This window comes from Drosophila grimshawi, unplaced genomic scaffold, assembly GCF_018153295.1.
Source record: "Drosophila grimshawi isolate 15287-2541.00 unplaced genomic scaffold, ASM1815329v1 contig_44, whole genome shotgun sequence".
Lineage (NCBI taxonomy): Eukaryota > Metazoa > Arthropoda > Insecta > Diptera > Drosophilidae > Drosophila > Drosophila grimshawi.
In genome coordinates, this window is record NW_025063240.1 from 11,480,489 (window position 1) to 11,507,579 (window position 27,091).

Here is a 27,091-nt window from a genome sequence, read left to right on the forward strand (position 1 = left end):
AGGTAGTCTTCAAAATAATTTAATTTTCCCGTTGTATTATTAACATTGCGTTATTATTTATACACTTTGATTATCATTTTATAATTGCATATCCAATATTGTTTGTTGCCATTGCCATTGACATTATTAAATTTGCGTGGAAATTCATTTAAAATTCACTTTGGCAACGTTTCACTCAAGAAATGATGTTGTTAACATTTTTACGCTTGGCGCTCAATTTGAAAAAGGCACAAGACAACGCCGCAGCATTCCTTATCGCAAGAAATCCTGCCACATTAGGGCAATTTACCTTTTTGCACATTCCTTGCAACTAATTAAATTTCTACTAATTAACACCTTGCCAGCCGGCAGCCGAAAGGCAGACTTCAAAAAACGCGCGCGCTCTACGAAAAACCCGCACATCAAAACGTCGCTCGGGGATTATGTTTTCTTTTCTTTTAAGCGCTTTGGTTGAGGCAACGCGTCGAATACGCAACTTCCTGCCGCACTGCGACGCGTTCTAACGGCTACTGAATGACCGTTCGGCATTTCGCACACCGACAGCGAACCAACCAACGACGACGTCGACAACGATGACGACGAAGACAACTGGCGGTAATATTTGAAGCAACAAGCAATTGTCCAGGAGCGGTGCGCGGGGCGTCACTGCCTACTGCATCTAGTTAGCTACTATCTGTGTTAGTTGCTGACATCATCTATTTTTAATTTGGATTTTTTTTTGTTTTCCTTTTGCCTTATCGTTTGTTTGGCGACGTGTTGGACGCACAATTAAAATGTCTGCTTAAATAAACACATGGTTTTATCTCGCCGAGCTGCCAACATAGACGCATTGAAACCACCTGTTAACAGTAGCAGCAGCCGTAGCAGCAGCAGCAGTAGCAGCAGTAGCAGCAGCCGTAGCAGCAGCAGCTGCCGTAGCAGCAGCAGTAGCAGCAGCCGTAGCAGCAGCAGTAGCAGCAGCAGCAGCAGCAGCAGAAGCATCAGCAGTAGCAGCTTTTTTGCTGTTAGCTTACATTTCTCTGTTAGCGGAAAGCTTTCGTTTACATTTGTTTTTGGTGCAAAGCTTCGTTTGCACTTTTGTCGCATGCCAAATACTAGAAAAATATAAGCTTAAACACTTAATCAATTGATCAATTGGAAAATGCAACAAATACATTGTTGCCAGCTGTTGCCAGCTGTTGCCAGTTGTTGACTGTGCATAATAATAATGATTAACTTTGCAGTTAACCTCTGCCAACTAATCACAATCAGATACTATATTTAATAGCAATTGACTTGAACTTCAAAACAGATTTATTTTGTTTGACATACTAAATATACACACTGGAATTTAAATTAAGTTTCCTTTCAATTCAATTTTCCTTTCAGTTCCCAGGAATACTCAAACATTCCCCTTCTTCAATTCTTTGTGCTTTATAAATAGTTTCAAGCTCTAATAACAGTTTAATCAATGCTCTGAAACTCGACTCAAAAAAAATATGCCGAATTCCAAGTTGTCGAAACACTCAATTAACTAATAAAAGTGCTAATTAAATCACTTTTGAATTATGCACAAAATAAACAAAATTTACATCTTACATTGTGGGAAAAATATACACTAAAACTATTATTACTGTCTCAAATGTTGGAGATTTGTTTATAAATAAATCTTACTCAAGTAATATTTCATTAATATTGGTTCAGTTTGTTTTTAAGTTTTTTATTGTATGAATTTTGTTTTTAACATAATAATGGCTCGCTGTTTATAATGATAATAAATTATATTTTGCAGGTCTTGCTTTTCTCAGTGTTTAGTTTGCGAAATAAGTATTAGAAAAATAATGTGATATTATCATGCATTTTAGCGATTGTTTTGATTGATTCATGTGCATTAATTAACCGAAATTATGCATAAATTAGTTGGCCAAATAACTATAAAAGCTATTTCATCTGCCAAAGCGAAAACAGTTACTGCTGAAACTAGTGCAAAGTGAAAAGTTCAATTCGGGATTTCAAATAATATATAAAACAAAAATGATATTCTAGAAGTATTTCAAACATCCTTTTGATTTAATTAAATTAAATATTATATTATATATATATATTTGTTAAATTATACTAAATATGTGCGGTATTTTGGCCATTTTCTCCGCTGATGGTCAGCCAATTGGAACGCAATCCTTTGAAGGCAGCGAGCACAGTTTGCGGGAGTTGGCTTATCGGCAGAGTGGCAAGCAGCGCCATCGTGGTCCCGATGACACGGGCATCCTGGTTATCGAGGAGCAGGGCGTGGCTTTGGTGCACGAACGTTTGGCGGTTATAGGCGTGGCAACAGGACATCAGCCGCTGCAGTCTCGAGATGGCAACATCGCCCTCATTACCAATGGTGAGATTTACAACTACCTTGAGTTAACCCAGAAGATTGTCAAACGTTTGCCTGGCTATCAGCCCAAGAGCGATTGCAATGTCATCATTGAGCTGTACGAGGAGCATGGCAATAAGTTGCTGGAACACATAACGGGCATGTTTAGCTTTGTTCTCTACGATCGACGACGTCGGCAGCTGTTGGTGGCCCGTGATCCCTTTGGCATTATACCACTGTATATGGGCAAGGATGCGGCGGGCAATCTGTGGTTTGCCTCGGAAATGAAGTGCCTGGTGAACGTCTGTGATCAGCTGCAGGTCTTTCCGCCGGGACACATGGCTATGGGTACAGTGAAGCAACTGCCTTCGCCGGTGCGCTATTACCAGCCCAGCTGGAGGCAGTTAATCCCAACGGCTGAAGTGAATCTAAAGCATCTGCGCCAGCAATTGGAGCTAGCAGTGCGTTCACATCTGCAGTGCGATGTGCCCTTTGGTGCCCTGCTCTCCGGCGGAGTGGACTCCAGTCTGATCGCAGCCATTGCGGCGAGAATAATGCGAGAACGCGATCCGAGCTATAAGTTGCGCACCTTCTCCGTGGGCATGTCAGGATCCCCGGACTTTGTGCATGCCCGGTTGGTTGCCAAGCATATTGGGAGCGAGCACACGGAAATCACTTTCGATGTGGATGATTGTCTGGATGGAGTAAGAGATTTAATCTATCATCTGGAGACGTACGATGTGGCCACTGTGCGTTGTAGTCTGCCCATGTTTTATCTGGCGAGACATGTGAAGAGCACTGGTATTAAGATGATACTCTCCGGCGAGGGTGCCGATGAGATCTTTGGCGGCTATTTGTACTTCCACAAGGCACCCAACTATGAGGAGTTCCACCAGGAAATGATCACTCGCTGCGAGCAGCTGCATGTCTCCGATATTTTGCGTGCCAACAAGGTGACCATGTCCAAAGGTCTGGAGCTGCGTGTTCCCTTCCTGGACACGGCTCTCGTTGACCACGTGATGGGTATACGACCGCAGGACAAGATGGCAGGTGCATTGAATGAGTTCACCGGCGACCGAAAGTGGCGAATGGAGAAGTTTGTGCTGCGACAAGCCTTCACGGGAGATTATCTGCCGGATGCCGTACTCTGGCGCCAGAAGGAACAGTTCTCGGATGGCGTTGGCTATGCCTTAATCGATGCCTTGCCCAACTTTGCTGCCCGCCATGTCAGCGATGCACAGCTGCTGGAGGCGAAGCAAAGGTTTCCCATCAACCCGCCCAAGACGAAAGAGGCCTTCTACTATCGCTGCATCTTCGAGGAGCAGTTTCCGGGCGAGTCAGCGGCCAACACTGTGGAGAAGTGGGCGCCACGCTTGGACTGGGGTTGTCCAGAGGATCCCTCGGGCAGAGCCCAAGCAGCACACGACAACGGCTATGGAAAGTGTACAATCGATTATTAAATATTACTCTTTTGTTTTGAGAGTTCAGTTTTTGGTGGTAGTTTGTTTTGAAAACATTCCATTTAATAATCATAAAGCAATTACATTTTTTAACTGCAAACTTTTTCTTGTATTTGAGTTATTTAAAATTACTAATATACTCAATTTAATTACTTATTATTAATGGTAAGTCTAAAATATTAAGCTATTTAACATTCCATTAAATAATTAAAAGTGAACTACATTTTATTTTAACTGCAAACTTTTTCTTGTAATTCATTTATTGAAAGTTGCTGAGATTCTCTTTCTTTTAATTGCTTATTATTAATGCTAAAAAATAAGCTGTAAGGTTTTCTCAATCAGTTTATTTTCGCATTTTTATTAAGGAACTTGCGAATGCCAATTTTAAAAATAGAAGTACCTTGAAATTGTTCATTTGATGTTTAATGATTTAATAAAAAGCACGTGAATAATAACGTAACAGTGATATTTCTTGTTTTTTTTATCAAAAGGTTTGCTGGCAAAAGACACTTTCAAAGATAGCGAGAAGAGAGAGAGAGAGACAGGTAATGAAGAGTATGAATTGAAAACAAAAAACGAACAACATGTGCTCGAAACTGCCTGACGCAACTCGTCGTTGGAATTTCGACTGTATGCTGCCAGTGCTGCGCTCTTAGCTCTTTTACAATTGTGAATATATCAATATGCAGCTAGCATTTAAATATCCAAGTAATGCGCCTAGCTAAAAATGTCAAACTTAAACAACACTATTGTAATAGAAACGGATAAGTGTTTTTATTACAATAAAGTAAGCAAACCAGCTTGCTAACTGCAATTTAACAAGAACAAATTTGTGCGAAAAAAGGCTAAAGTGACAGCATTGTTGCGCAACCGGCGAAAGCTATAAAAGCAGACAGTGTGGCATAAACTTAATCAGTTGCAATTGGACCTGCCAATAAAGCGGACAGCGAGCGCAAGGCGGAAAACGCATTTCGAATAATGTGCGGTATTTTTGCCATTTTTTCAAGCGATGGCAAGGCCATCGCAGCCAGATGCATTCACGGCAGTAAACATACATTGCGGGAACTGGCCTATCGCCAGAGTGGCAGGCAGCGGCATCGTGGACCAGACTCCACTGGCGTTGTGGTCGTCGCCGAGCAGGGAGTGGCCATGGTACACGAACGCCTACGTATTGTGGGCGTGGAGATGGGCGATCAACCCTTTGTCTCCGACGATGGCAACTTGATACTCGTCGCCAACGGCGAGATCTACAATTATCTGGAACTTGCGGCGCAGATTGCCAAGCGACGTGGTGGCTACAAACCGAAAAGCGATTGCCACGTGATACTTGAATTGTATCGGGATTATGGAGTGGATTTGCTGCAGCATATTACGGGCATGTATGCCTTCGCCCTGTACGACAAGCGCACCAAGGAGCTGCTACTCGCCCGTGATCCCATTGGTATTATACCCATGTATCTGGGCGAGGATACAGCGGGCAACATTTGGATTGCCTCGGAGATGAAGTGTTTGGTGGGCGTTTGTGAGCGAGTGGAGACTTTTACGCCGGGAGAGGCGCGTTTTGGACGCGTCGGCGCAATGCGTCGCTGGCGCCACTTTGAGCAGCCATGGATGCAACAGTTGCCCACTTTGGCCTGCGATTTGTCGCTGCTCCGCACCAGTTTGGAGTCAGCGGTGCGCACCCATCTCCACTGTGATGTGCATTTTGCTGCACTGCTCTCCGGCGGAGTCGATTCCAGCTTGATTGCCTCGATTGCCACGAAGATTATGCGTGAAACTAATCCCGACTACAAATTGAAAACCTTCTCGGTGGGTTTACGCAATGCGCCGGATTTTGAGGCTGCTCGCCAGGTGGCCAAATACATAGAGAGTGACCACACAGAGCTGATTTTTGAGATTGAGGATGCGCTGGATGGCATACGGGATATTGTGTACCATCTGGAGACCTACGATGTGACCACCGTGCGCTGCAGTCTGCCAATGCTGCTCCTGGCACGCTACATCAAGAGCACTGGGATTAAGATGATACTCTCCGGCGAGGGTGCCGATGAGATCTTTGGGGGCTATTTATACTTCCACAAGGCACCCAACTATCAAGAGTTCCACGAGGAGCTGGTGAAGCGTGTCCAGCAACTGCATTTATCCGATTGTCTGCGTGCCAACAAGGTGGCCATGGCGAAGGGTGTAGAGTTGCGTGTTCCATTCCTGGACACGGCATTCGTCAACTATGTGATGAACATACGGCCACAGGACAAGATTCCCGGTGAACTGAACACCTTCACCAATGAGCACAAAACACGCATGGAGAAGTATGTGTTGCGTGCCGCATTTGCCGAGGATTATCTGCCGGATGAGGTGTTGTGGAGGCAGAAAGAGCAGTTCTCCGATGGCGTCGGCTACGCTTGGATTGACAGCATACGCCGTGTGGCTACCAGTCATGTGGGGGACGAGGAGTTCGCATTGGCCGGCGAGAGATTCCCCTTCAATACGCCCACAACGAAGGAGGCTTTTTATTATCGCTGCATTTTTGAGCAGCAGTTTCCGGGCGAGTCAGCGGCAAAAACGGTGGTCAGATGGGTGCCACGCCTCGATTGGGGCTGTCCGGAGGATCCGTCGGGTAGGGCACAGGCGGTGCATCAGAATAAAGAGGCAGAGACTGAGCGAGAAAGAGCTTAAATAGTTGACAATCAAATTTGAGTTTTAAATTTCCTGGTTTTCATTTGCAAATTTAGCATATTACAAATTCAATTGCCAGCAGAATTCACTGGAGTGCAAAACGCAAACAATACGTTTATTCAATATTCCACAAAAGAACTGCCGACGTAGACAGTATTTGCAAACGAGAATAAATAAATAATTAATTATCAGAACACAAGCGCTCATTTTTTGTTTGACACCCCAGATCCACACATTTGATACCACCGCTTCTGGTTAAAAGTAATTGCAGCTGATAAGGCAGCCCTTGAATTGGATACGCGTGCGGTTTTCGAAATCACTGGGCTTACCCGGAAATATTTTCTTTATCGTTGTCACATATTTTTATCAAAAATGCTTATCAGAGTTTTTTATATTTAAAAAAAATCAAAAGAAGGCGCCTGACTTGCGGAAGAAGGTTGCCAGACTTTTGCAACAAGTTCAAGGCAGCACTGGCATTTCTCGTGCGATGTTTTATCGCCAAGTCGACTGCGCATGCAACCCTGTTAAATATATATATCGATATATGGCAACAACCGATGAGCAAGAAGAGGCAATTTTTCGCAACGCGCAACAAAATCGGTGTTAAACTTAAGTAAAAAGTGTGAAAAGAATTAAGCAAATAGGCGCAACACAAACACACACTGCAAATGTGCAACAAAATGTGATGTTTGTCGAAAAGAACATCCGCTAAGCGGCCAAAATTCACAGTGCAAAACTGACCCATGAGCAATGATAGAGCGAGAGGGAGAGGAAGAGAGCGAGAGAACACACAGCAAGCAAGCACCGAGCGCGTCACTGAAAAAGTTCACGAATGCCAGCAGCAGCAGCAGACGAGACTTTGAAGACGTTGGAATTTGTGTTGAACCCGCGGCAGCAGACGGCGCTGCGACTGCGACGTCCACCTTCAGCAGTCACCAATAACGGTAGAAATAGAAAAAAAAGACAGTGCAAGAGAGAGAGCAACAACAAATGACATTTAATTTGCCAAAGTGAAACTGTGCGCAACAACAACAACAATAATAACCAATAACGGAGCGGAGAGGAGGCAACAAAAAAAAAGAAAAGAAAAACACTAAACTGTGATCTCTCGTCTGGCAATTTGTTCAATAATTGGCTGTGCTTGTACCGACATAGAATTTATTTAAGACGCGTATTTGTGTGCTTTGCGAATTGTTTGTTAGATTTCCGACTGGAAAATCAATTCTTAACATTGGCTAAGGGGGCCAAGCAGCCGCAGCAGTTGTTGTGTTTTGCTCTGCTTTGCTTTGCTTGCTGGCGTCAGACCAAACCCAACCCAAAACAAAATATTGAGCGTAAAACGAACTGAGAGAGAGAGAGAGATAGAAAATCAAGAAGAAGAAGCAACAGCAGCCGGATTTGCAAATAAAGTGAGTATTTGGGCATGTGTGTGTGTGAGTGCGTATCTGTGAGCGTGTTAAAAAAAGATCATGCAACTATTTGGCCAAGACACGCATTCGCATTCGCCTCCACTTCCGTTATTTTATTTCATTTTATTTATATTTTTTTTCTGCTCGCTTTTCATGTGACATTTAAATTTGACAAATTTGGCCGCAGTCGCAGTCTCTACGTCGGCAGAGGCAGCGCAGCCAGCAAATCTAACTTAATCACGTTTGACCAAATGGCTCATTAAAAAGCAGCTAAAACAGCTGGTTGTTTGTCTTTGAAACAATTGACGCCGCCAAAGACTGCGGATATCTTATCGTTTTTCTTAAAAATAGTTACGAAAGCTACGGCCAGCGCTTTGTAATATTTTTTCTGCCTTGTTGTTGCTGTTGTTGTGTTTTATTATAAATAGAAAATTGCGTATGCAATGCTAATTTGTTGCTTGCTCACTCGCTCGCTTACTCAAAAGAGCGCTCTCTTTATCTCTCTCTCCTTCTCGTTATCTCTCTCTCTCTCCTCTGTCTATCTGTCACTCAGAAATGAGCAAACAAGTCGCTGTTGTTGCTTAGTAATTGTTTGACATATTATCTCATTCAGCCATTTCCATAAATATATGTTTTTTCCTCCTCTTCTTTATTATTATTCGCTTTTTGTTTTGTGGCGCTCTCTCTCTCTCTGGCAGCGAGGCTTGACATCGACGTCAGCGGCGACTGCGACGCTGGCGCTTAGCCGTTTATGTCGCTGCCATTTAGCCGAAAACGTAACAAGAGCCACCAGTGACAAGCAGCAGTTAAGTCAAGCAGCAGTCAAGCAGCGGCAACATTCTTCTTCTTACATTGGCACGTTGCCTGAGCTGACGCTTTAGCTTTTTAGCTTTAGATTGAGCTAAGCGCCCAACCCAACACAACCACCCACCTACTGAACACCATTCCTGGACGCCGTCACGCTCAGCGCGGTGAGATGATTCATATGTTGTGCACAACGAACAACAACAACGACGACGACGACGTAACAACGCCCCGCACCCAAACTCTTCACTCTGCCCTCTGCCGCGCCTGTAATTCCACAACACTCTGGCATCTGTGTGCATGCCCATTCCCACCCGGATAGCCATTCACCTACTTTTCGCAGCCGAAACACTGACTTCACTTCTCACACATACACACACTGATACGCACTGTGACACACACACCTACACATGCAGGGACATACACATGCATAAATACAGCAATTGTTGCCCATTTTTAACACACGGCTTGTGCGACTGTTGCTTTCGCTTCTTCTTCTCGCTGCTGCTGCTTCTTTTTATGCGCGCGCGCAATTAAAAATTTGAATTAAGCGTACAATTTAAAATTGATTACAATTTAGAAGATCGATGATGTGAGATTTTTTTCTTCTGTCAGGCACTGTGAGAATGTCACATTTCCATAGTTATTCAGTTTGTCATCAACATTATACAGTAATTTTATTATTTTTATTTTTTGCTCTGTATTTAAATCATTACGTTTAACTTTTTACGCTTTGTTAAATTAGGTATCTTAAATTAGAGTCGATTTTGCTTGCCACATTTGCACATTGCCTGTGTCCAATTTATTTATTTAATTATGCATCTCGCTCATCTCGCTGCACACTGGTCAATTTCTATTGACCTGCATTGTGGTTGCTCGTGCCATAAATATTTAATTCAATTTACCAAGAGAGACAAGTGCTAAAATCAATTTTTATCCATTCACTTTTATTACAGCTGCAAACCAACCACACACACAATAAACAAACAAACACACAGCAAGAGAGAGAGAGAGCGAGTCACAAATAAAATATGGCGTATCGAAAGCCAAGCGATTTGGATGGCTTCATTCAACAGATGCCCAAGGCGGATATGCGCGTCAAAGTGCAGCTGGCCGAAGATCTGGTGACATTCCTCAGCGACGACACCAATTCAATTGTGTGCACAGACATGGGCTTCCTCATTGACAACCTGATGCCCTGGCTAACTGGCAGCCATTTCAAGATCGCACAAAAGTCACTCGAGGCCTTCTCGGAGCTAATCAAGCGTCTGGGCAGCGATTTCAATGCGTACACAGCGACAGTGTTGCCCCATGTCATCGATCGTTTGGGCGACAGTCGCGATACGGTGCGCGAGAAGGCCCAACTCCTACTTCGCGATCTGATGGAGCACAAAGTGCAAACGGCCCAGACACTAGTCGACAAACTGGCGACGAGTTGCTTCAAGCACAAGAATGCCAAAGTGCGCGAGGAATTCCTGCAGACGATCACAAATGCCCTGCACGAGTATGGAACACAACAGTTGAGCGTCCGTGTCTATATTAATCCCGTGTGCAGTCTGCTCGGTGATCCGACGGTGAATGTACGCGAGGCCGCCATCCAGACGCTTGTCGAGATCTACAAGCATGTCGGTGATCGTCTGCGGCCAGATTTAAGGAAGATCGATGATTTGCCCGCCTCAAAGCTGGCCCTGCTCGAACAGAAATTCGATCAGGTCAAGCAGGAGGGTCTGCTGTTGCCGTCGGCCCTGAAGAATGGCAATAGTCTCGATGAGGCCGACAACATTGGGCAACGCGAGCGACCCACAAAGATCGTTAAACGTCAACTGCACTCCGCGTCCTCCTCGTCATCGTCATCGTCCATGTTGATGATGCGCCAGAAGCCAAATCCGAATGATGTGGCCGGCGATGCTGGTGCCGTCACCATGGAGATCTTTGAGGCGAGCTTTGAGCAGGTGCCCCAATTGACAATATTCCATGCCAAGGACATGGATGACATCTACAAGCAAATCTTGCTGATTATAAGCGATAAGAATGCAGCCTGGGAGAAGCGTGTGGATGCCTTGAAGAAAATCCGTGCCCTTCTGCAGCTCAATTATCAGGCACAGCCACAGTTTATAGCCGTGCAGCTGAAGGAGCTATCGATTGGCTTCCTCGACATACTGAAGGAGGAGCTGCGCTCGCAGGTGATACGCGAGGCGTGCATCACCATTGCGTACATGTCCAAGACGATGCGCAACAAGTTGGACGCGTTCTGTTTTAGCATATTGGAGCAGCTCATTCTGCTCATTCAGAACTCGGCCAAGGTGATTGCGTCCGCTTCGACGCTGGCGCTCAAGTACATTATTAAGTATACGCATGCGCCGAAGCTGCTCAAGATTTATACGGACATGTTGCAGCAGTCCAAGTCGAAGGATATACGCTCCACGCTCTGTGAACTGATGGTCCTGCTCTTCGAGGAGTGGCAAACGAAACCGCTCGAACGACATTCGATTATTCTGCGCGACACCCTGAAGAAATCGCTGGGCGATGCGGACAGCGAGGCACGTCGTCAATCTCGTCTCGCCTACTGGGCCTTTCGACGGCACTTTCCCGATCTGGCGGATCAGATCTATGGCAATCTGGACATTGCTGCCCAGCGTGCCCTGGAAAAGGAACGCAATGGCGGGGGAGGTACCTCAAATGGTGGCAGCCAACAATCGCTGGACTCGCGACGCACTGTGGCCCCCTCCTCGCGCATTGGACGCACGCCGAACACCCTGCAGAAGGCGACGCCCAGCATTCGTTCCATATCCGCGGTAGATACGGCGGCGGCCCAGCGTGCCAAGGCCCGTGCTCAATACACGCTCTACTCCCGTCAAAAGAAACCCGTCGCGTTGACCAACTCCTTGAATCCGACTGGAGGTGGAGCTGGCAGTGGCACGTTGCCGCGACCACGTCTCAATTCCAATAGCCACAGCGGCAGCAGCGGCGTTGCCGGAGCACATCAGACAATTTCACCGGGTGCCGTGACACCCACCTCGAGGATTGGACGTTCACGCGCCGGCGTCTCACAATCGCAGCCCGGCTCACGTTCCACATCGCCCAGCACGAAGATGCGTGATCATTATGGCATGGGCAGCTATTATCATCGAGGTGGCGCCACGGGTGCCATACCCAAGAAGGCATCGGGCATACCGCGCAGCACGGCCAGTTCGCGAGAGACGAGTCCCAATCGCTTGGGTAGCGCCGGCGGTGGCCTGATGAAGCGTAGCATCTACTCGACGGGCTCCTCGAGACGGACACCGGAACGCAATAATCCGGTGCGCAGCACAGCTGCATCTCGACTGCTGGCGCAATCACGCGAGGCCGAGAACACACTGGGCCCCACGGATGTGGATGCCACGGATTACATGTCCGGTGATTTTATGCGTGCGGGCGGTGGCATGCATCGCATGGGTCGCAAATTGCTCGGGCGCGACGAGTCCGATGACATTGACTCGGAGGCGAGTTCGGTGTGCTCGGAGCGTTCCTTTGACTCGAGCAATACGCGTGGCGGCAACAACAGCAACTCGAATTATTCGTTGAGCGGATCCCGCAATCGGCTCGACTGGAGCAACAGTCAGCCGCAGCGAGCACCCTTCGACGATATCGAGACAATCATACAGTATTGCGCCTCGACACACTGGTCGGAGCGCAAGGATGGTTTGATTAGCCTCACCCAGTATCTGACCGATGGCAAGGAGTTGACACAGCAGCAGCTCCAGTGCGTACTCGACATGTTTCGCAAAATGTTCATGGACACGCACACAAAAGTCTATTCGCTGTTCTTGGACACGGTCACCGAACTGATTCTCGTCTATGCGCCCGAATTGCACGATTGGTTGTTCATCCTGTTGACGCGGCTGTTTAATAAACTGGGCACCGATCTACTCAACTCGATGCACAGCAAGATCTGGAAGACATTGCGCGTCGTCCACGAATACTTTCCCTCGGAGCTGCAACTGAAGGAGCTATTTCGGATCATTTCGGACAATACACAGACGCCGACAACAAAGACACGCATCGCAATCCTACGCTTCCTCACCGACCTGGCCAACATGTACGGCAAGAGCAGTGATTTTCCCAGCGATCACAGTGCCAGCTGTGAGCGAACCATCCTCAAGCTCGCCCAACTGTCCAACGATCAGAAATCGATGGAGTTGCGTTCGCATGCGCGTCTCTGCTTGGTTGCCCTCTATCATTTGAATACGCCACAGATGACCAAGTTGTTGGCCACGTTGCCCAAGGGCTGTCAGGATACGGCGCTGTTAAGCATCCAGTCGCATATGCGCCGGCAAAGCAGTGGCGCCAATTCACCGAGCATTTCGCCGTTGAGCAGCAGCAGCCCCAAACCGTTGCAGAGCCCCAGCGTTGGGGGTCCGTTTGCCTCGCTCAACATGAGCATCAATATGAATTCTAGTCCGAGATCGCGTCAATCGTCTGTGGAGCAGGAGCTGCTCTATGGCTGCTCTGAGCTCGAGGTGCAGCACAATATACAAAAGACCTCCGAGGAGATACGACACTGTTTCGCCGGTGGCCAATACCATTCCCTGGTCGCACCCAATGGCTACAATGGCCATCATCTGCAGTACACCATTGAGCAGCAACAGCAGCAGCAGCAGCAACGAGATTTGACAGCGCAGCAGGACTCGCTGTCATCCAATTCGAAGACAACACAATCCTCAGCAAACACAACGCAATCGAATACACCGGAATCGGCGACAATGCGACTGGATGCAGCTGCTCCTCCATCGCAACCGAAGGCAAAAATCTCGCTGACTTTCGCCGCTAATGGTGAACTGATATTACCCGGTGATCTGCTCGAGAGCGAAGTGATGCGGATCGCCCTCACCCTGAATAAGGATCAACCGGTGGATCAGCTGCAGACTGGGCTGGCCAATCTGGGCATCTGCATCCGTGGCGGCAATTGTGATCTGCCCAATAAGCACTTCAAATCGATAATGCGCATGCTGCTCCACATGCTCGAGGCAGAGCATACGGATGTGCTCATCTCCGGCCTCCATGTGCTCAGCAAGATCGTGCGCAGCGACAAGATGCGTCACAATTGGCTCAACTTTCTCGAGCTCATCCTGCTGAAGATCATGAATTGCTATCAACACAGCAAAGAGGCACTGCGTGAAATTGACACAATGATCCCGCGGATTGCGCCTGCTCTGCCCCTCGATCTGACGATCAATATTGTGAATCCGGTGATAGCGACGGGTGCCTTTCCCGCCAATCTGTGTGCGATCAAAATCCTGCTCGAGGTGACCGAACACCATGGCACCGATATCACCGATGCCCATCTGGATATTGTGTTCCCAAATTTGGCACGTTCCGCCGACGATCAGCAGTCGATGGTGCGCAAGGCGGCCGTCTTTTGCATTGTCAAGCTGTACCTTGTGCTCGGCGAGGAGAAGGTCAAACCCAAGCTATCCGTGATGAATCCCAGCAAGGTGCGTCTGCTCAACGTCTACATTGAGAAGCAGCGCAACTCCAGCCACTCGGGCGGTGGCTCCACAAAGAACTCGTCGGCCGCCTCATCCTCATGATTGCAAGCCAATGTTCAACGCTCACACACACACACACACCAACAGCCACACACACACCAACAGCCACACCCACACACGCCCACACACACACACACCCCCCTCGAACACACACAAAGACACTGAGGCAGCGTCTTCATTTGCCTATGCAAGAAAGTGAAAGGTAATAAATTCAAGCAACACACACACGATTGATGATTATATAATAACGATCAACAATACATATAATAATAATACAAACTAATTATTTATAAAAAACAAAAAAAAAACAAACAAACAAAAAGAAAATTCTAATCTAATTATTACTGATGACGATCAGAATCAATAATTGTGTAATTGTTTATTATTAATACACGCATAGAAAACAAACAAACAAATAAAAAACAAAAATAAAACCAATTGTATCGACAGGAACAGAACAAACTATTTATATACGTCATTAACTAAAAACAAACAAACAAAAAAAAACTAAAAGTAAAACAAACTTGTAGCCAACTGTCAGTCTCCCAACACACACACAACAAAACACACACACACCCAGTTGTTTGCTATATTATTGTTTCTTCTTCTTTTGTTTCTTATCAATTTAGTCACTTAACCGTTTAATTTCCTTTAGTTTGTAAGCCTCTGAAAGTGAGCCTCAAATTGATTTTTTTTTGTATCTAAATTATGTTTAACGTAGTCCTGCCGTATTTCTGTTTGATTTCCGCTCAACTAAAACTAAAAACTAATTATTATTACACGATTTTTGCTGTTTTTACAACTGAACTATTTTTGTAATTAATTTAAAACAAACAGTAAAATCAAAACACTTATAGGTTATGTAATAATATTTATAAATTAATTAAATGAATAAAACAGTTAAACAAACAAAAACAAAAAATAAACCAACAAAAAAAAAAAAACTCCCAACATATAAACACCATTATCTGGGTTTTCTTTTTCAAATTAAACATTTAAATAAAAAGGCCAAGCCATTTGTTCAACAATTAGTTTTGCTAATATTTTAATTTTCTTTTTGTTTTGTTTTGTTTCGTGTATTTTATTTGTTGCTTCATAAAATTTAAACGTTCAAATATTGTTTTTATTTACACATGGACTTAAATTATAGCTACAATATATATATATATATATATATATATATATATTTCAATTTTTTTGTTTTCTTCGTTTTTCTGTAACTTTGAAAAGGCTTTTGTTATCTTTTTATTTTTTGTTTTGTATCATAAAATGTCAAACACTACAATTTATCTTTTCAGTTTTCAGTTTTTGGTGAGTAATTTGAAATATATATTTTTTAACAACTAATTATTTTTTGCAATGGCTTCTCTATGATTTGACTAAAAAACATTTTTGAATGTTACTCGATGTGTTTGGATTTGGTTTTGATTTGTTCGCAATTAGCAATTTGTGATTATTTTTTTGGGCCCATTTGAAACCTGAACTGGTTGTTATACTTAATGTAAATGATAAAATTTCATTAATATAGTATTTTATTTGTATATGTTTTTCACGCACAATTCAATCAGAAAAACTGAAACTAAATTAAGGCACTTAAATCGAAAGAACAATTTTTTCAAATCAAACGACAAATGACAAACCAAAATAAACTGTTAGCAATTAGCAATTAAATTGGACAAGTACAAATAAAGTGCGGTGGTTTTTTGTTAGTGTGTATCTATAGACTTAAAATTTAGTGCTTCGCTTTAACTATTTGATATTCCAATCAATTTAAACTTTACTTTAGTATTGTTGTATATGTATTTATGTATGTATATATATAATAACTAAACGTAAACCTTAAAAGTGTTCTTGAATTAAAGTTATTTTCAATGGCACATCTTTTTTTTGTTTTTTTTTTGTTGTTTGTTTTGCTTTTTGCTAATTACAATTATAAATATGACTCTTGGGCTAAAGTTACATTTTAGTATTTCAGAAAAAGACAGGGAGAGAGCGAGAAAAAATGCCTACTTTAAATGGATTCTGCTACGATTCTGCGACTCGGCTGAAGTCTCTGTTTGGTTCCAACATTTTCGTTTTATGGTAGACTGAATCGATACCCTGACACTTACCAATTACCACTTACTGCTCTACACAAAAAGTACTTACGAAATGCATTGCTCTACGAGTATGTACAGTGGGACAAAGTTTTCAACATGCGTACAAATTGTATATTTTGTATGGCTTGACTTTTTTTCTTTTCTTTTTGTTTAAAAACGCTTCGATTTAAAACATTCAACTACTTAAAATTACGATTAATTTACATTTTGGCCAGTTTGGTTTTCGTTTTCTATATAACTCTGGGGGTTTTTTGTTGTTGTTGTTTTTAATAAATTTTGAACGCAATCATTGCCAGCAACGCCCGATCTAAATATATATATATATATATATATATATGCTTAACACCTGGCGAGCATTGCCGTATTTTGACCGAAAAAGGCACACACAGAGAGAATTTCAAATGACAAACGACAAGGGACACGACTACTGTCTATGTAAATAATTTAACCCATGCACACAAATAACAACTCTACATATATATTTGTGTGTATGTCTCGTTGACCTGGCTAATAGCCATTGCAGCGTATTTCAGCATAACGCGACCGGTTCGCACTGTAGGCCGCATAACCATAACGCTCATACGCCCCATAGTCTGGGTAGGGATAAACCTGGCCACGCATTCGACTCCTCGCCATCTGCTGGTGCTGCTGGTGGCTTGTCTGATAGCTGGGAAAGCTTGGCGGCTCCTCGTACGGCCAGTAGTTGTGCATGCCACCAGCTGTGGTGGCATCATAGAAGCCACCACCAGCCACATTGCTGCCGCTGCTTACATATTCCTCGGCCAGGCGCTCAACGAGACTCTCGGGCGTTTGCAGAAAACGCTCCGAGAAGCGTCCAATTTCGGTGGAGCCAAAGGCCTGCTGAAAGCCAGGCAAAGGCTTTATGTCCTGTAGACGAAGAAAGTTAGAATTTAAATAGTTAAGTTTTTTGCGCTATCAAGTTGAAAACAAACTAAAGCTGCTCATTCAATTATGAGCCTAAGATTTCAATTAATTAAAATATTTAATAGAGGCTTAAAGAAAAAACGTAGAAAGCAAATAATGAAATCGTATTTCCTTTTAAATTTAATCTTGAAGCCGCATCAACTGCTAGGATACGCCAATGCCAACCCAAAAAAAGTAGGAAATTGATTCAGTTTTAGCTCTGCTTTTTTTTAAATAGAATTTTCAGTTGACATTGACACTTTTGTTGCTGTATTTAAATGGGGATAGCATCCAACTCACCCTTATTTGCTCCCGCACCGTGGCTTCCATTGCCTCAACTGGCTCTGTTTCGGATTGCTTTTTGCTAGCCTTGCGTTTTGATTTCTTGCTCGGTATGAGATCGCATTCGATAATGCGACTGTTGTTGCTGTTGTTGCTGTTGCTGGTGTTGCTGTTGTTGCTGCTGGTGCTGCTGCTGTTGTTGTTATTGCGATTTTGGCTATTATTCCTGCTGCGATTTTTGGCATTCGCATTTCGTTTGTTGCTCACGGGTTGCTGCTGCTGCTGCTTTTGTTGTTGTTGCAGCCGTTGCTGTTGTTGCAGCAATGGCGCCAGCGCAGGTGGCACAGTGGGTGGCGCTGCTGACGCAGTCAGTCCGTAACCCACGGGTGAGTTTTGTGGCGCTGGCGGGGTGCGCGGCTGACGCGACTCCGCTGGACTCCAGTTGTGCGATATTGTTGCAGGTGGTGACTGCTGCTGTTGCTGTTGCTGCTGCTGCTGCAAGTCAAACAAAAAATCGATTTAGTTTTCAGTTGCAGCACTCGACAGGGGGGCTGTTACAACAACAAATTTGTTATGCTCAAGTGACGAGGCACTTGAAACTTGCCCCAACCAGCAGCAGCAGTCAGGCAGTCAGGCTCGATGTTGCCAAGCGACCAAGCAGCCCTATTAAGGACTCTCCCAACTCCCCACCAAAGCAGCCTGAAGTTCAGCGCGCAGCCCACAAAAATCAATAGGCGCCCAGTTTGCTGCGACACCCTGTAAAAAGGCTTCCGGCAAGCGAGAGACAGACAGAGAGAGAACGAAAGAGAGAGAGAGAAAGTGGAAGCTTAAGCATATCTAATGCGCACTCTCTTGCTCTTTGACTCTCCCTCTCTCTCTCTTTCTCTTTCTGTGTCTCTCTGTGTTCCTAGAAAGCCGGTCGATGGAGCTAAACGCATTTCGCTTTTGGGTTTCTCTTTTTTGCCTACTCCTGTTATTGTTGTATTCCGGCATCCTTGCGCGTCTGTCATTATCAGGCAGTTGTTCTATTTTTTTTTTTTTTGGGTTCTTCCTTTGGCCTAATTTGTCTGGGCAAGTGCGTAGCTGCTGTGGCTGTGGCTGCTCTGTCAACCCCCAAAAACACCTACACCTTGATGCATGCTGCAGTTTTGATTAGTTTTTGATTTTGTGTTGACAAACTTACCCCATGTTCAGGATGCAGTTCATCTTCATTCATTTGATTAGTTGCTGGCTGCTGCTGTTCGTCAATATCCTGTGGCGTTGCTGTTGTCGTCGTCTCCTTGTTGGGCTTCGCCAAATTGGTTTCCGTCCGCCTCACGACTTCCGGCTGCTCCTCGGTTAACGTTGACGCTGACGTTGTCGTTGTCGTTGTCGTTGTCTTATCAATATCGTTGCCAATAGGCGTTGTTGGTGTTGCTGGCGTCGACGTCGACGTCGCTGCTGGCTTGCTTATGTCATCTGGAAAATTAGCAAGCAAAAAACAAAAAAAAAAATAAAATAAATAAATAAAAAAAATAAAAAGGCGCCCAGGCCAGGGCAACGTGTGGGTGTGTGTGTTAAAAGAAAATCAATAAAGATTTTTTTGCCCGTACATTATTTGTCGGTCGGGTATATTGTCAGGCTAGGCGTCTGTGTAATTATTTTGTCATGCGTGCTGGCTGGCCATCAAGGGTTAAAAAGACACGACCAGCTTCAGGAACAGGTTGACCAGCGCGCGAGAGAGGCGAAATTTTTGTTGTTGTCGTTTTGGCTTTGCTTCTTTTTGTTTTTTTTTTTTTGCACGCCGCGCTTATCAAAATTTTGATTATTGCTTTTGCATTCGGGGTAGCTAAGAGCGGCAGCGAGAGACAGAGAGCGGGAGCGGGAGCTGGATAGAGAGAGAGAGCGGTTCCAAAGAGAGCCAAACTCGAACATGCACTTGTTGAACGTGTTAAGCAAGCACTTGCACAGTTACACACACACACATACATTCACACAGCTTTGCGTGAGTAGCAGCAGCATCAAAAACTATAGCATGCTTTTCGGCGCATGCGACTGAGCCTGCAATGTTTATTTTGTTTTTCTTCTTTTCTTTTTTTTGTTGTGGCCTGCTACGAATGCGTTATTCGATTTAAGGTATTGTTATTGTAATGCTCTTCGCGTCAAATAAATCAATTACAATCAATTTCAAACGCTTGCTGCTGACTGTGAAAAAGTCATAGCATTAATTATTTAAACTACAACCGAATAGTTTCAATTGTGAAATATGTGAAATTCTCAAGGATTCAGTTAACAAAAAACACATTAAAATTGATCGTGATTATGTCGTCAACTGGGCTTTGACTGAATCGAAGAGATACAGTTGAAAGATCCTTAGACTTAAGCTAAAGAAATTCTTTGTAATTTTACATTTTTAAATACATTTAATTTTTAAAAAATATTCTTAATCACTTAAAGATCCTTGCCCATTGGCAGCTGTATTTATATATATATATATATATGCTCAACTCAGGCTATCTGTCATAACGGACATTGATTTTTGCGTCAATGTTGGATACCTCTTCAAAGCGTACAACAACAACAAGAACAGCAGCAACAGTAAATGTTGCACTGGTGGGTGCTTCAGGGGGTGGGGGGTTGGAGCGGGGAGGGGGTGTCTCCTCTCTGTGCTGCTTCTGTATGTGCTGGGCAAACAGAGGCAGCTACAATAACCCACCACAGTGCGTTGTAAAGTTCATTTACATGCTCGGCTGTGATGACATTCCACGCAGACAAACACACTCAACTTAAACACCCCCATAAATGTGTGCTTTTGTGTGTGTGTTGGTGTGTGCGTGTGTGTGTAAGTTGAGCGCCCATTGATAAGGACGGGCATTGCTCACAAGTCTCGTTTACATTACGGAATATTTAGAAAAGCTGTCATATGTTGGGGCTTGGGGAGCCACAAAAACATACACACACACGTACACACACACATACGGACACACACACGTACACACACACATACTTTACACCTTTTTTTGCCAGTGCTGCGTGGGAGTTGCGACACGCCATCGGAAAAGGTAAATTATTGATTTGCACACACTCACTCGCACACCTCTGCCAAAAGTCAAATCAAAAGCAACTCATCAAGAAGCAAAACTCGAGCTCCATCTCATGTCAGCTCTCGAGTCGCCGTTTGCGTGCCTAAATAGACAGCTAATTTGCAAGTCCTTTAAAGCAACATGACGTAGGCGCGTCACGGCGCTGGTGCTGGTGCTGGTGCTGAGTTGGGCCAGGCCAGGAAACGGAAGCATTTCAGCAGTTAACCAAACGCTGATTGGTTGAGTGTTGTGTGCAAAATGCTGACTCCCCTCAAAAGTGACGGCGGACGATTGTGGCAAAACTGGCCGTCGTTTGTCGTCTCGCAAATATAGCTCAACTTGCCACTGACAGGCGGCGGACAAACAGACGGACGGGCGACAGACAGATAGGCAGGCAGACAGACTGACAGACAGGACGGTGACGAAGCTGTCGGCGGCATTGCTGGCGACTCAAATGGACAGTCTTTGCATTCATTTGCATTCAAAATCACGCTAGCTTCAACAACTTTGGCACTGTGGAATGCTTAATTAAGTTTGTATATAGAATTCAAGTAAATGTGATGAAAGCCACCCATTTCTATAAATATTTGATGTATCTAATTAAAACTGTTATTTAACATGCATTTCTGATTATAATTAATTGCCTTGTACACCTTGTTCGAGCTCTTTTGAAATTTAATCCTTATGGAATTCTACTGAAATTAACAGGATCTGTAATAATTATGCCTACTTTGCAGAAACTGTTAAATTGATCCGCATTCTTCTACTATGTTATGTTAGCTTTTGCTGCCTCTTTACTGTTCACTGTTAACTTACATTAAATTTCTCCTAAAGGCAACGCATACTTTGCAGAATATGTCAAAATTGATCCTCAGTTTGTACTGTAGCTGTTATGATAGTTTTATACTGTTATGAAAGCTGTTGCTCACTCTTTAATGTACTCGTTAACTTATGTTAAGGTTTTATTTGCAGTTAATTCCCATTTTATTGTGTTAATGTTACTCCTATGTTATGCTGTTATTTAAGCTGTTGCTGACTCTGTTAACTTGTAATGAATTTCTGCTAAAGTTAACACTTTGCCACCTTCGTCGTTCCACAGTGCCAAAGATAGATGCTGCTCCTACTGCTGCCATGGCGGCATTAATACTTGTGTTACATAATCTAGTCTGACATATGTTTGCATAAATTTAGCAACCATTGACTCCAGCCCCTCTCCTTGCATAATTGTAAATTAAATAGAGCGTAATGCAAATGCTAACAACTTACCGGGAATATCGAGCGCTGAGCCAACAGCTGTTGTCGTATTCTCCTCCACTTCTGGTTGCTGATGTTGCTGCTGCTGCTGTTGTTGCTGCTGTTGTTGCTGCTGCTGTTGTTGTTGCTGCTGTTGTTGCTGCTGCTGTTGCTGCTGCTCCTCCTCGTAATCCCTGCCATCGGCTGGACAGTGATAGGAGACACATGACGCCGACTCCACAGACATATTCACCGGATATTCGCCACTGTAGACTGGCGTACTTTGACTGCTGTCGCTTCTGGCGCGAGTGCTGCAATTGCTGATGCCACTGTCGGTGCCCGTGGCACTGATCATTGGCGGCGATGTGGTCAATCGCTGTGCCGTTGGCGATGCCGCCGCCTCCGATTCGTGCTCCTGCTTGATGATCTGTTGATCAGCGGGCAGCGTCTCCTCCGGCTTTGGCATCGATAGCGTTAACTGATGCTGATGCTGTTCCGCATAGTTGCGCAACGGTTCGAGATAATTTGGCGGCATCACTGTGCGATTTGGGGCCGGTGTCGTGGAGCGTCCGGGCGGCGCATAATGTGGCATGTGCGGCGTCGCTTGATAAGCGGCAAAGCCACGCGATTGGCCATAGGAGGAAGCACTGTAGAGCGCAGGCGCTGGCTGCTCATAGCTGATGCTGCTGCTCGGCTGTTGCTGGTACGCAAGATGCGGATGCGGATGCGAATGCGGATGTGAATGTGGATGCGGATGCTGTTGCGTATGCTGACGCGGCGGATAGTGAAGCACACTGGAGGGTATCAGCTGCTGGCCAGCTGGCGTGAACATGCCACCCGCCAACTGCTGATGCTGATGCTGATGCGGATGTTGCAGATGATGCGCCGGCGGCTGGCTGTAATGTGGCGAGGCATACGGCGCATAGCGATAATAGTTGGGCATATAGGCGCTAGCTGCGGCGCCGCCGGCATAGCCATAGCCATAGGGATTATAGGCGCTGCTGCTGCGATAACTGGGCGCCGCTGCATAGTGCGAGATGGCGGCCTGCGCCTGTGCCTGAGCCGGATGCAGTTGCTCGTAGTAGCTGGCAGCGGCGTATCTGTCCGACATGGTTGGAGCTTAATCAGCGGGTGCAATTTTCTCCAGTAGCAACTTTACTCGTGCAGCAATAATTGCAATAACAATTTCCAAGCTGACTGCCCCGTCCTATTTGCTATTGTTGTTGCTGCTGCCGTTGTTGTTGTAGCGGCCATATTGCGACGCCTTCGCCTCGTTTTCTTTTTAGTCAATGGCCAGGATATTCTGTTACATGTATTATTGATTTTCTTGTTTCTTGTTTTTTGTTGCTTTTCTTTTAAATCCCTTTCAGGTAACTGCACTTGCAGTTATTGCGCGACTTAATCCTGCAAGTGCACAGAGAGTCCTTTAATATGAAAGGCAGCATGTGTTGGCAAGTCTTTGAGTTTGTGGCAATATATGCCGGAATATTGAATTGCATGCTACTAAATAATATAATCATTTGCGATCAATAACATTTAATGCTCACTAAAACCGCAGGACAACGTAGAACATAGAATTGTCATTTGCAACAGCTCAGAATTAATCATTTAATTGCCCAATATTATTCGCCTCTGAAGCGTTCAAACAAATTTGCCTCAAAGTAGGCAATTAAATTTTTACCTTCTTGCGTGAATTGTGATAATCAATTTTGTTAATTAAAAATATATAATTTGTTATTTAAATAATGCGAAATACCTTTAAGGCAAATGGCAAAGATTATGGCTAATTACCATACTAATTAAATAAACATAAATATAAAATTGTTAGAATGCTCAAAGATTATTGTATTATTCTCAGAATTAGCATTGCGAAATACACTTCAAATATTTGCACAATTTTCCACGCGCCTCAAAGTATGCAATTGCTTTTTACCCTCATTTTGTTTGAAGCTGGAAATTTTGTGTTAATTAAAAATATATTTGTTATAAATTAAATTATGAGAAATAGCTTGACTTATGGCTGAGTTATAGTAAAGCTGTATTTGCCAGAGCAGAGCAAACTGACCAAAGGTTATTGTGTTCAAATGTGCTTGCATTTGTGTGCAAAATTGGTGCACGTGTGGTGGAGTGTGGTCTCCAGCCTGATTGATGATGGATAAGCAGCTGCGCAAATGATGATGTTTGGCTTGCACTCTCGAGCAACACGAAGAAGCAGAACAACAACAAGCCACTCAACCTAACACACACACACACACACTCGCACACACATGCAGCGAGATGAATGCATTATAGCCACAAGCATTTTGGCCACACGCAAGCCGTTAATAAGCCACAAAAGTGTGCACACATTCCAAGTGGCAACCAAGAGCACCAGGAGCAGCAGCAGCAATGCATGTGAGTGGGAGTTAGCTGTGTATGTGTGTGTTTGTGCCCCGTTTATTGATTAATAAAAATTGCTGATTATATTCTATTTTTTTGTTTTTGGTGTTGTTGTTTTTGCAAATTGAGTGGGAACCAAACAAAGCACAACATCACTATGGAAGACCCTTAATAATTTGAGGAGCGCCCAATTTTATTGATTGGTCGCTGTAGACGCTCATGATGAGGTTTTCTCTTGGATGATGATGTTGTCCAGCACCAAATTAGCAAATAACCCAGCAAGAGCAGTACAAGGGGGGAAGGGGAAGGGAAGGGACATAATGGCAACTCTATTAGCAGCTGTATAACATAATCAATGTAAATGTAAACACTCGCTCAGCGCAAAGAGCAAAGAGCAGCCTGCAAAAGAGAGTGCTCCGCCGGCAGAGAGGAGAGAGATAGAGAGAGAGAGAGAGAGAAAGAGAGAACGCAATTGAAAGGGGTTATGTTGAGTGTGTGTGCAAGGCGCAAAAATGTGAACTGTAAACTGAAATGAGCCTCAAGAGCACAAACTGCAATTGAGCTCAGGCTGCTATTGCCACTGCCACTGCCTCCCTCCCTCTCTCTCTCAGTCTCTCTCTCTCGTTGTCTCTTTCTCTCTCTGTCCCCCCTTCATCGCTCTTTGTCTTTACTATGCTCATGCGTTGCAAGTAAACCGCAGGAAACGGAACTTGTGGGGCATGAGAGAGATGCTGCCTTTTTGTCTGTATGTGTTTGTGGGTGTCTTTGTGTAAGTGTGTGTGTACTGTTTTGGGACAGCAACAGCCGCCCAGTTCCATCCAGCGCATATAAATCAATAAAAACACACAGCAGCCACGCCGACTCGACTCAACTCGACTCGATTCGACGCGAGACTCGAGCCAACTTATAGCTTGGGCTTTGGCTGCTGCTGCTGCTGCTTCTGCTTCTGCTTCTGCTGCTGCTGCTTCTCAGTACAGCTTCATTAATTCTTTGCTATGCTCTCTACTTTTTAACAGTTTCCTTACCCAGACACACACACAAGTACAACTAAGTACATATATGCATGTGTGTGTGTGTAATCATTATCGTTGACGTCGTCGCTGTACGTCACAAAATGTAAGCGCACTTCAGCTGCAAATATTTACAGTGCCCGAATGTATTTCTTCCCCTTCCCCTTCATCTTTTTGCTATTTGTAATTGCAATTTTAATTGTGAGCTGTTGTTGTTGATGCTTCTGAATAATTGGGGCAAGTGCGTGGGAGAGCGTAAGCCTCGCAGCGCGGGCGATTAAAAATGAGGCAGAGCTTGCAGGTATTGCGAGTGAAATAAGATATTCCCCTTTTTAAATACAATGTTATGGAAAACGCTAACTCAAATCTTAATTTCTACTTACTTAAAATTCCATTTAAATTGCGTTTGCACTTAATAATTTCTGCATAGTTTGTAATTTGTGTGAAATATGCTTTCAATTCAGTTGCATTCAATTGTAAATTTTGCTCAATTCAAAATACCGTTATGTTTCAAGTGTTGCGCACGAATTCAAAATACATTGTGAATACTCACACACACACACTCACTAACACACACACACACACTCAAGCGTTATCTTGCTCTCGCGCAAAAAAATCGAAGAGCGGCAAACGATCAGAACTCGCTGAGGCATTCATACACACATATACACACACAGAGACGCACACGGGCACACACACACACGGACATTGCCAAGTGGCGGTGGCAGCGTCGACTGATTAACCCTTGGGATGTAACTGCGTTACGTATACGTTGCGTGTGCGACTCGCGCCAAAGTCAAACGTAGACTGAAATGCGATACGGCTGGCGCGCTTCCATTTATACACAGGCAGCAGCCTCAGCGGTACCCCCCTTCAAAAAAAAAGTAATGAAGAAAAGCTGGCAAAAGACGGCGGCGAAAAAGCAGCGAACAGCAGCGACAGGGGCTAAAGTAACAACAACAACAAAAGCAACAGCAAAAAAAGCAACGGTACAACGGGCGCTGTGCTGCACTGGCAACCCAGCGCAAACTATGTGACCCGATTTGATGGGCAGCCTGCCCACACACGCGCTGCTCAGAGCGAGCTTTCGCTTGGTTTCGCCAAGGAGACGACCGAGACAAGGGGAAGATAGAGAAGGAGAGAGAGAGAGAGAGAGCGAGCGGGCGAGTGCGAGAGCGCAAATTTGGCAATTGCAATGGGGCGAAGCTCTCTCGCAGACAAATGTCATTTGTAAATTCTTACTTACTTTGCTTACGAATTAGAGCACAAAACAGAAACCAAACAAAAACAGAGCGGGTCAAAACAACAAGAACAGGAGGCGCGCAAAAGAGAGAGAGAGAGCGAGTGCGCAGCATGGCCAATTGTCTGGCGGGGTTTCCCTGCTGTGCTTCAGTGTTGCTCACTGCTTATCAATGGGTAAATGGGTATGTATGCTCCTGCTTTATTGATGTCTTCGGATAACAGATACCAGATATCAGATACCAGATACCAAATAAAGTATAGCATACATCAGGGGGCCTCATTTACCGGAGCTCTGCAAATGGAAAACCCTGCAATAACAATACTGTCAAGCATATTAATGCCGCAAAAATAAACAGACACATACACACACACACACACACATACACACACACACATACACACACACATACACACACACACACATACACACACACACACACTCAATACGCACCATTATTATTGATTGAATCTGGGAGAGAGCGTCCACTGCTGCTCAGTAATTGTCTCTCTCTCGCGCTCTCTATTTCTCTCTCCCGCCAGCTGCACGTGTTGTGTGTTTTGCTGTTTTTAGCAGTAAACCGAAAATCCTCCAAAAAGAAGAAAGAAAAAGAAAAGAAAACGTAAACAAAGCGTGCGCACGCA

The 27,091-nt window shown here is 44.5% G+C and overlaps 4 protein-coding genes across 4 annotated transcripts; 3 read left to right on the plus strand and 1 right to left on the minus strand.

The window, feature by feature from the left end:
- The first annotated feature begins 2,082 nt into the window (after positions 1-2,082).
- Positions 2,083-4,261, plus strand: LOC6558771 (probable asparagine synthetase [glutamine-hydrolyzing]). Its single transcript, XM_001984517.2, has one exon. The coding sequence runs from the start codon at positions 2,104-2,106 to the stop codon at positions 3,799-3,801; it is 1,698 nt and encodes a 565-aa protein (XP_001984553.1). The 5' UTR covers positions 2,083-2,103; the 3' UTR covers positions 3,802-4,261.
- LOC6557727 (asparagine synthetase [glutamine-hydrolyzing] 1) lies at positions 4,261-6,671 on the plus strand. The gene has a single exon (XM_001984516.3). It carries the CDS (start codon positions 4,780-4,782, stop codon positions 6,475-6,477), a length of 1,698 nt encoding a protein of 565 aa, XP_001984552.1. The 5' UTR covers positions 4,261-4,779; the 3' UTR covers positions 6,478-6,671.
- A 3,001-nt stretch (positions 6,672-9,672) lies between these two features.
- Positions 9,673-14,890, plus strand: LOC6558249 (CLIP-associating protein). The gene has a single exon (XM_001984515.3). The coding sequence runs from the start codon at positions 9,722-9,724 to the stop codon at positions 14,258-14,260; it is 4,539 nt and encodes a 1,512-aa protein (XP_001984551.1). The 5' UTR covers positions 9,673-9,721; the 3' UTR covers positions 14,261-14,890.
- Positions 14,891-16,114: 1,224 nt separating this feature from the next.
- On the minus strand, positions 16,115-25,965 carry LOC6557864 (TPR-containing protein DDB_G0280363). Its single transcript, XM_032743067.2, has 5 exons — positions 25,591-25,965; positions 21,852-23,222; positions 18,707-18,981; positions 17,542-18,018; positions 16,115-17,205 (listed from the first exon to the last, which is right to left on the minus strand). The coding sequence occupies exons 2-5, from the start codon at positions 22,927-22,929 to the stop codon at positions 16,825-16,827; spliced, it is 2,211 nt and encodes a 736-aa protein (XP_032598958.1). The 5' UTR covers positions 22,930-23,222; positions 25,591-25,965; the 3' UTR covers positions 16,115-16,824.
- Positions 25,966-27,091: the final 1,126 nt, after the last annotated feature.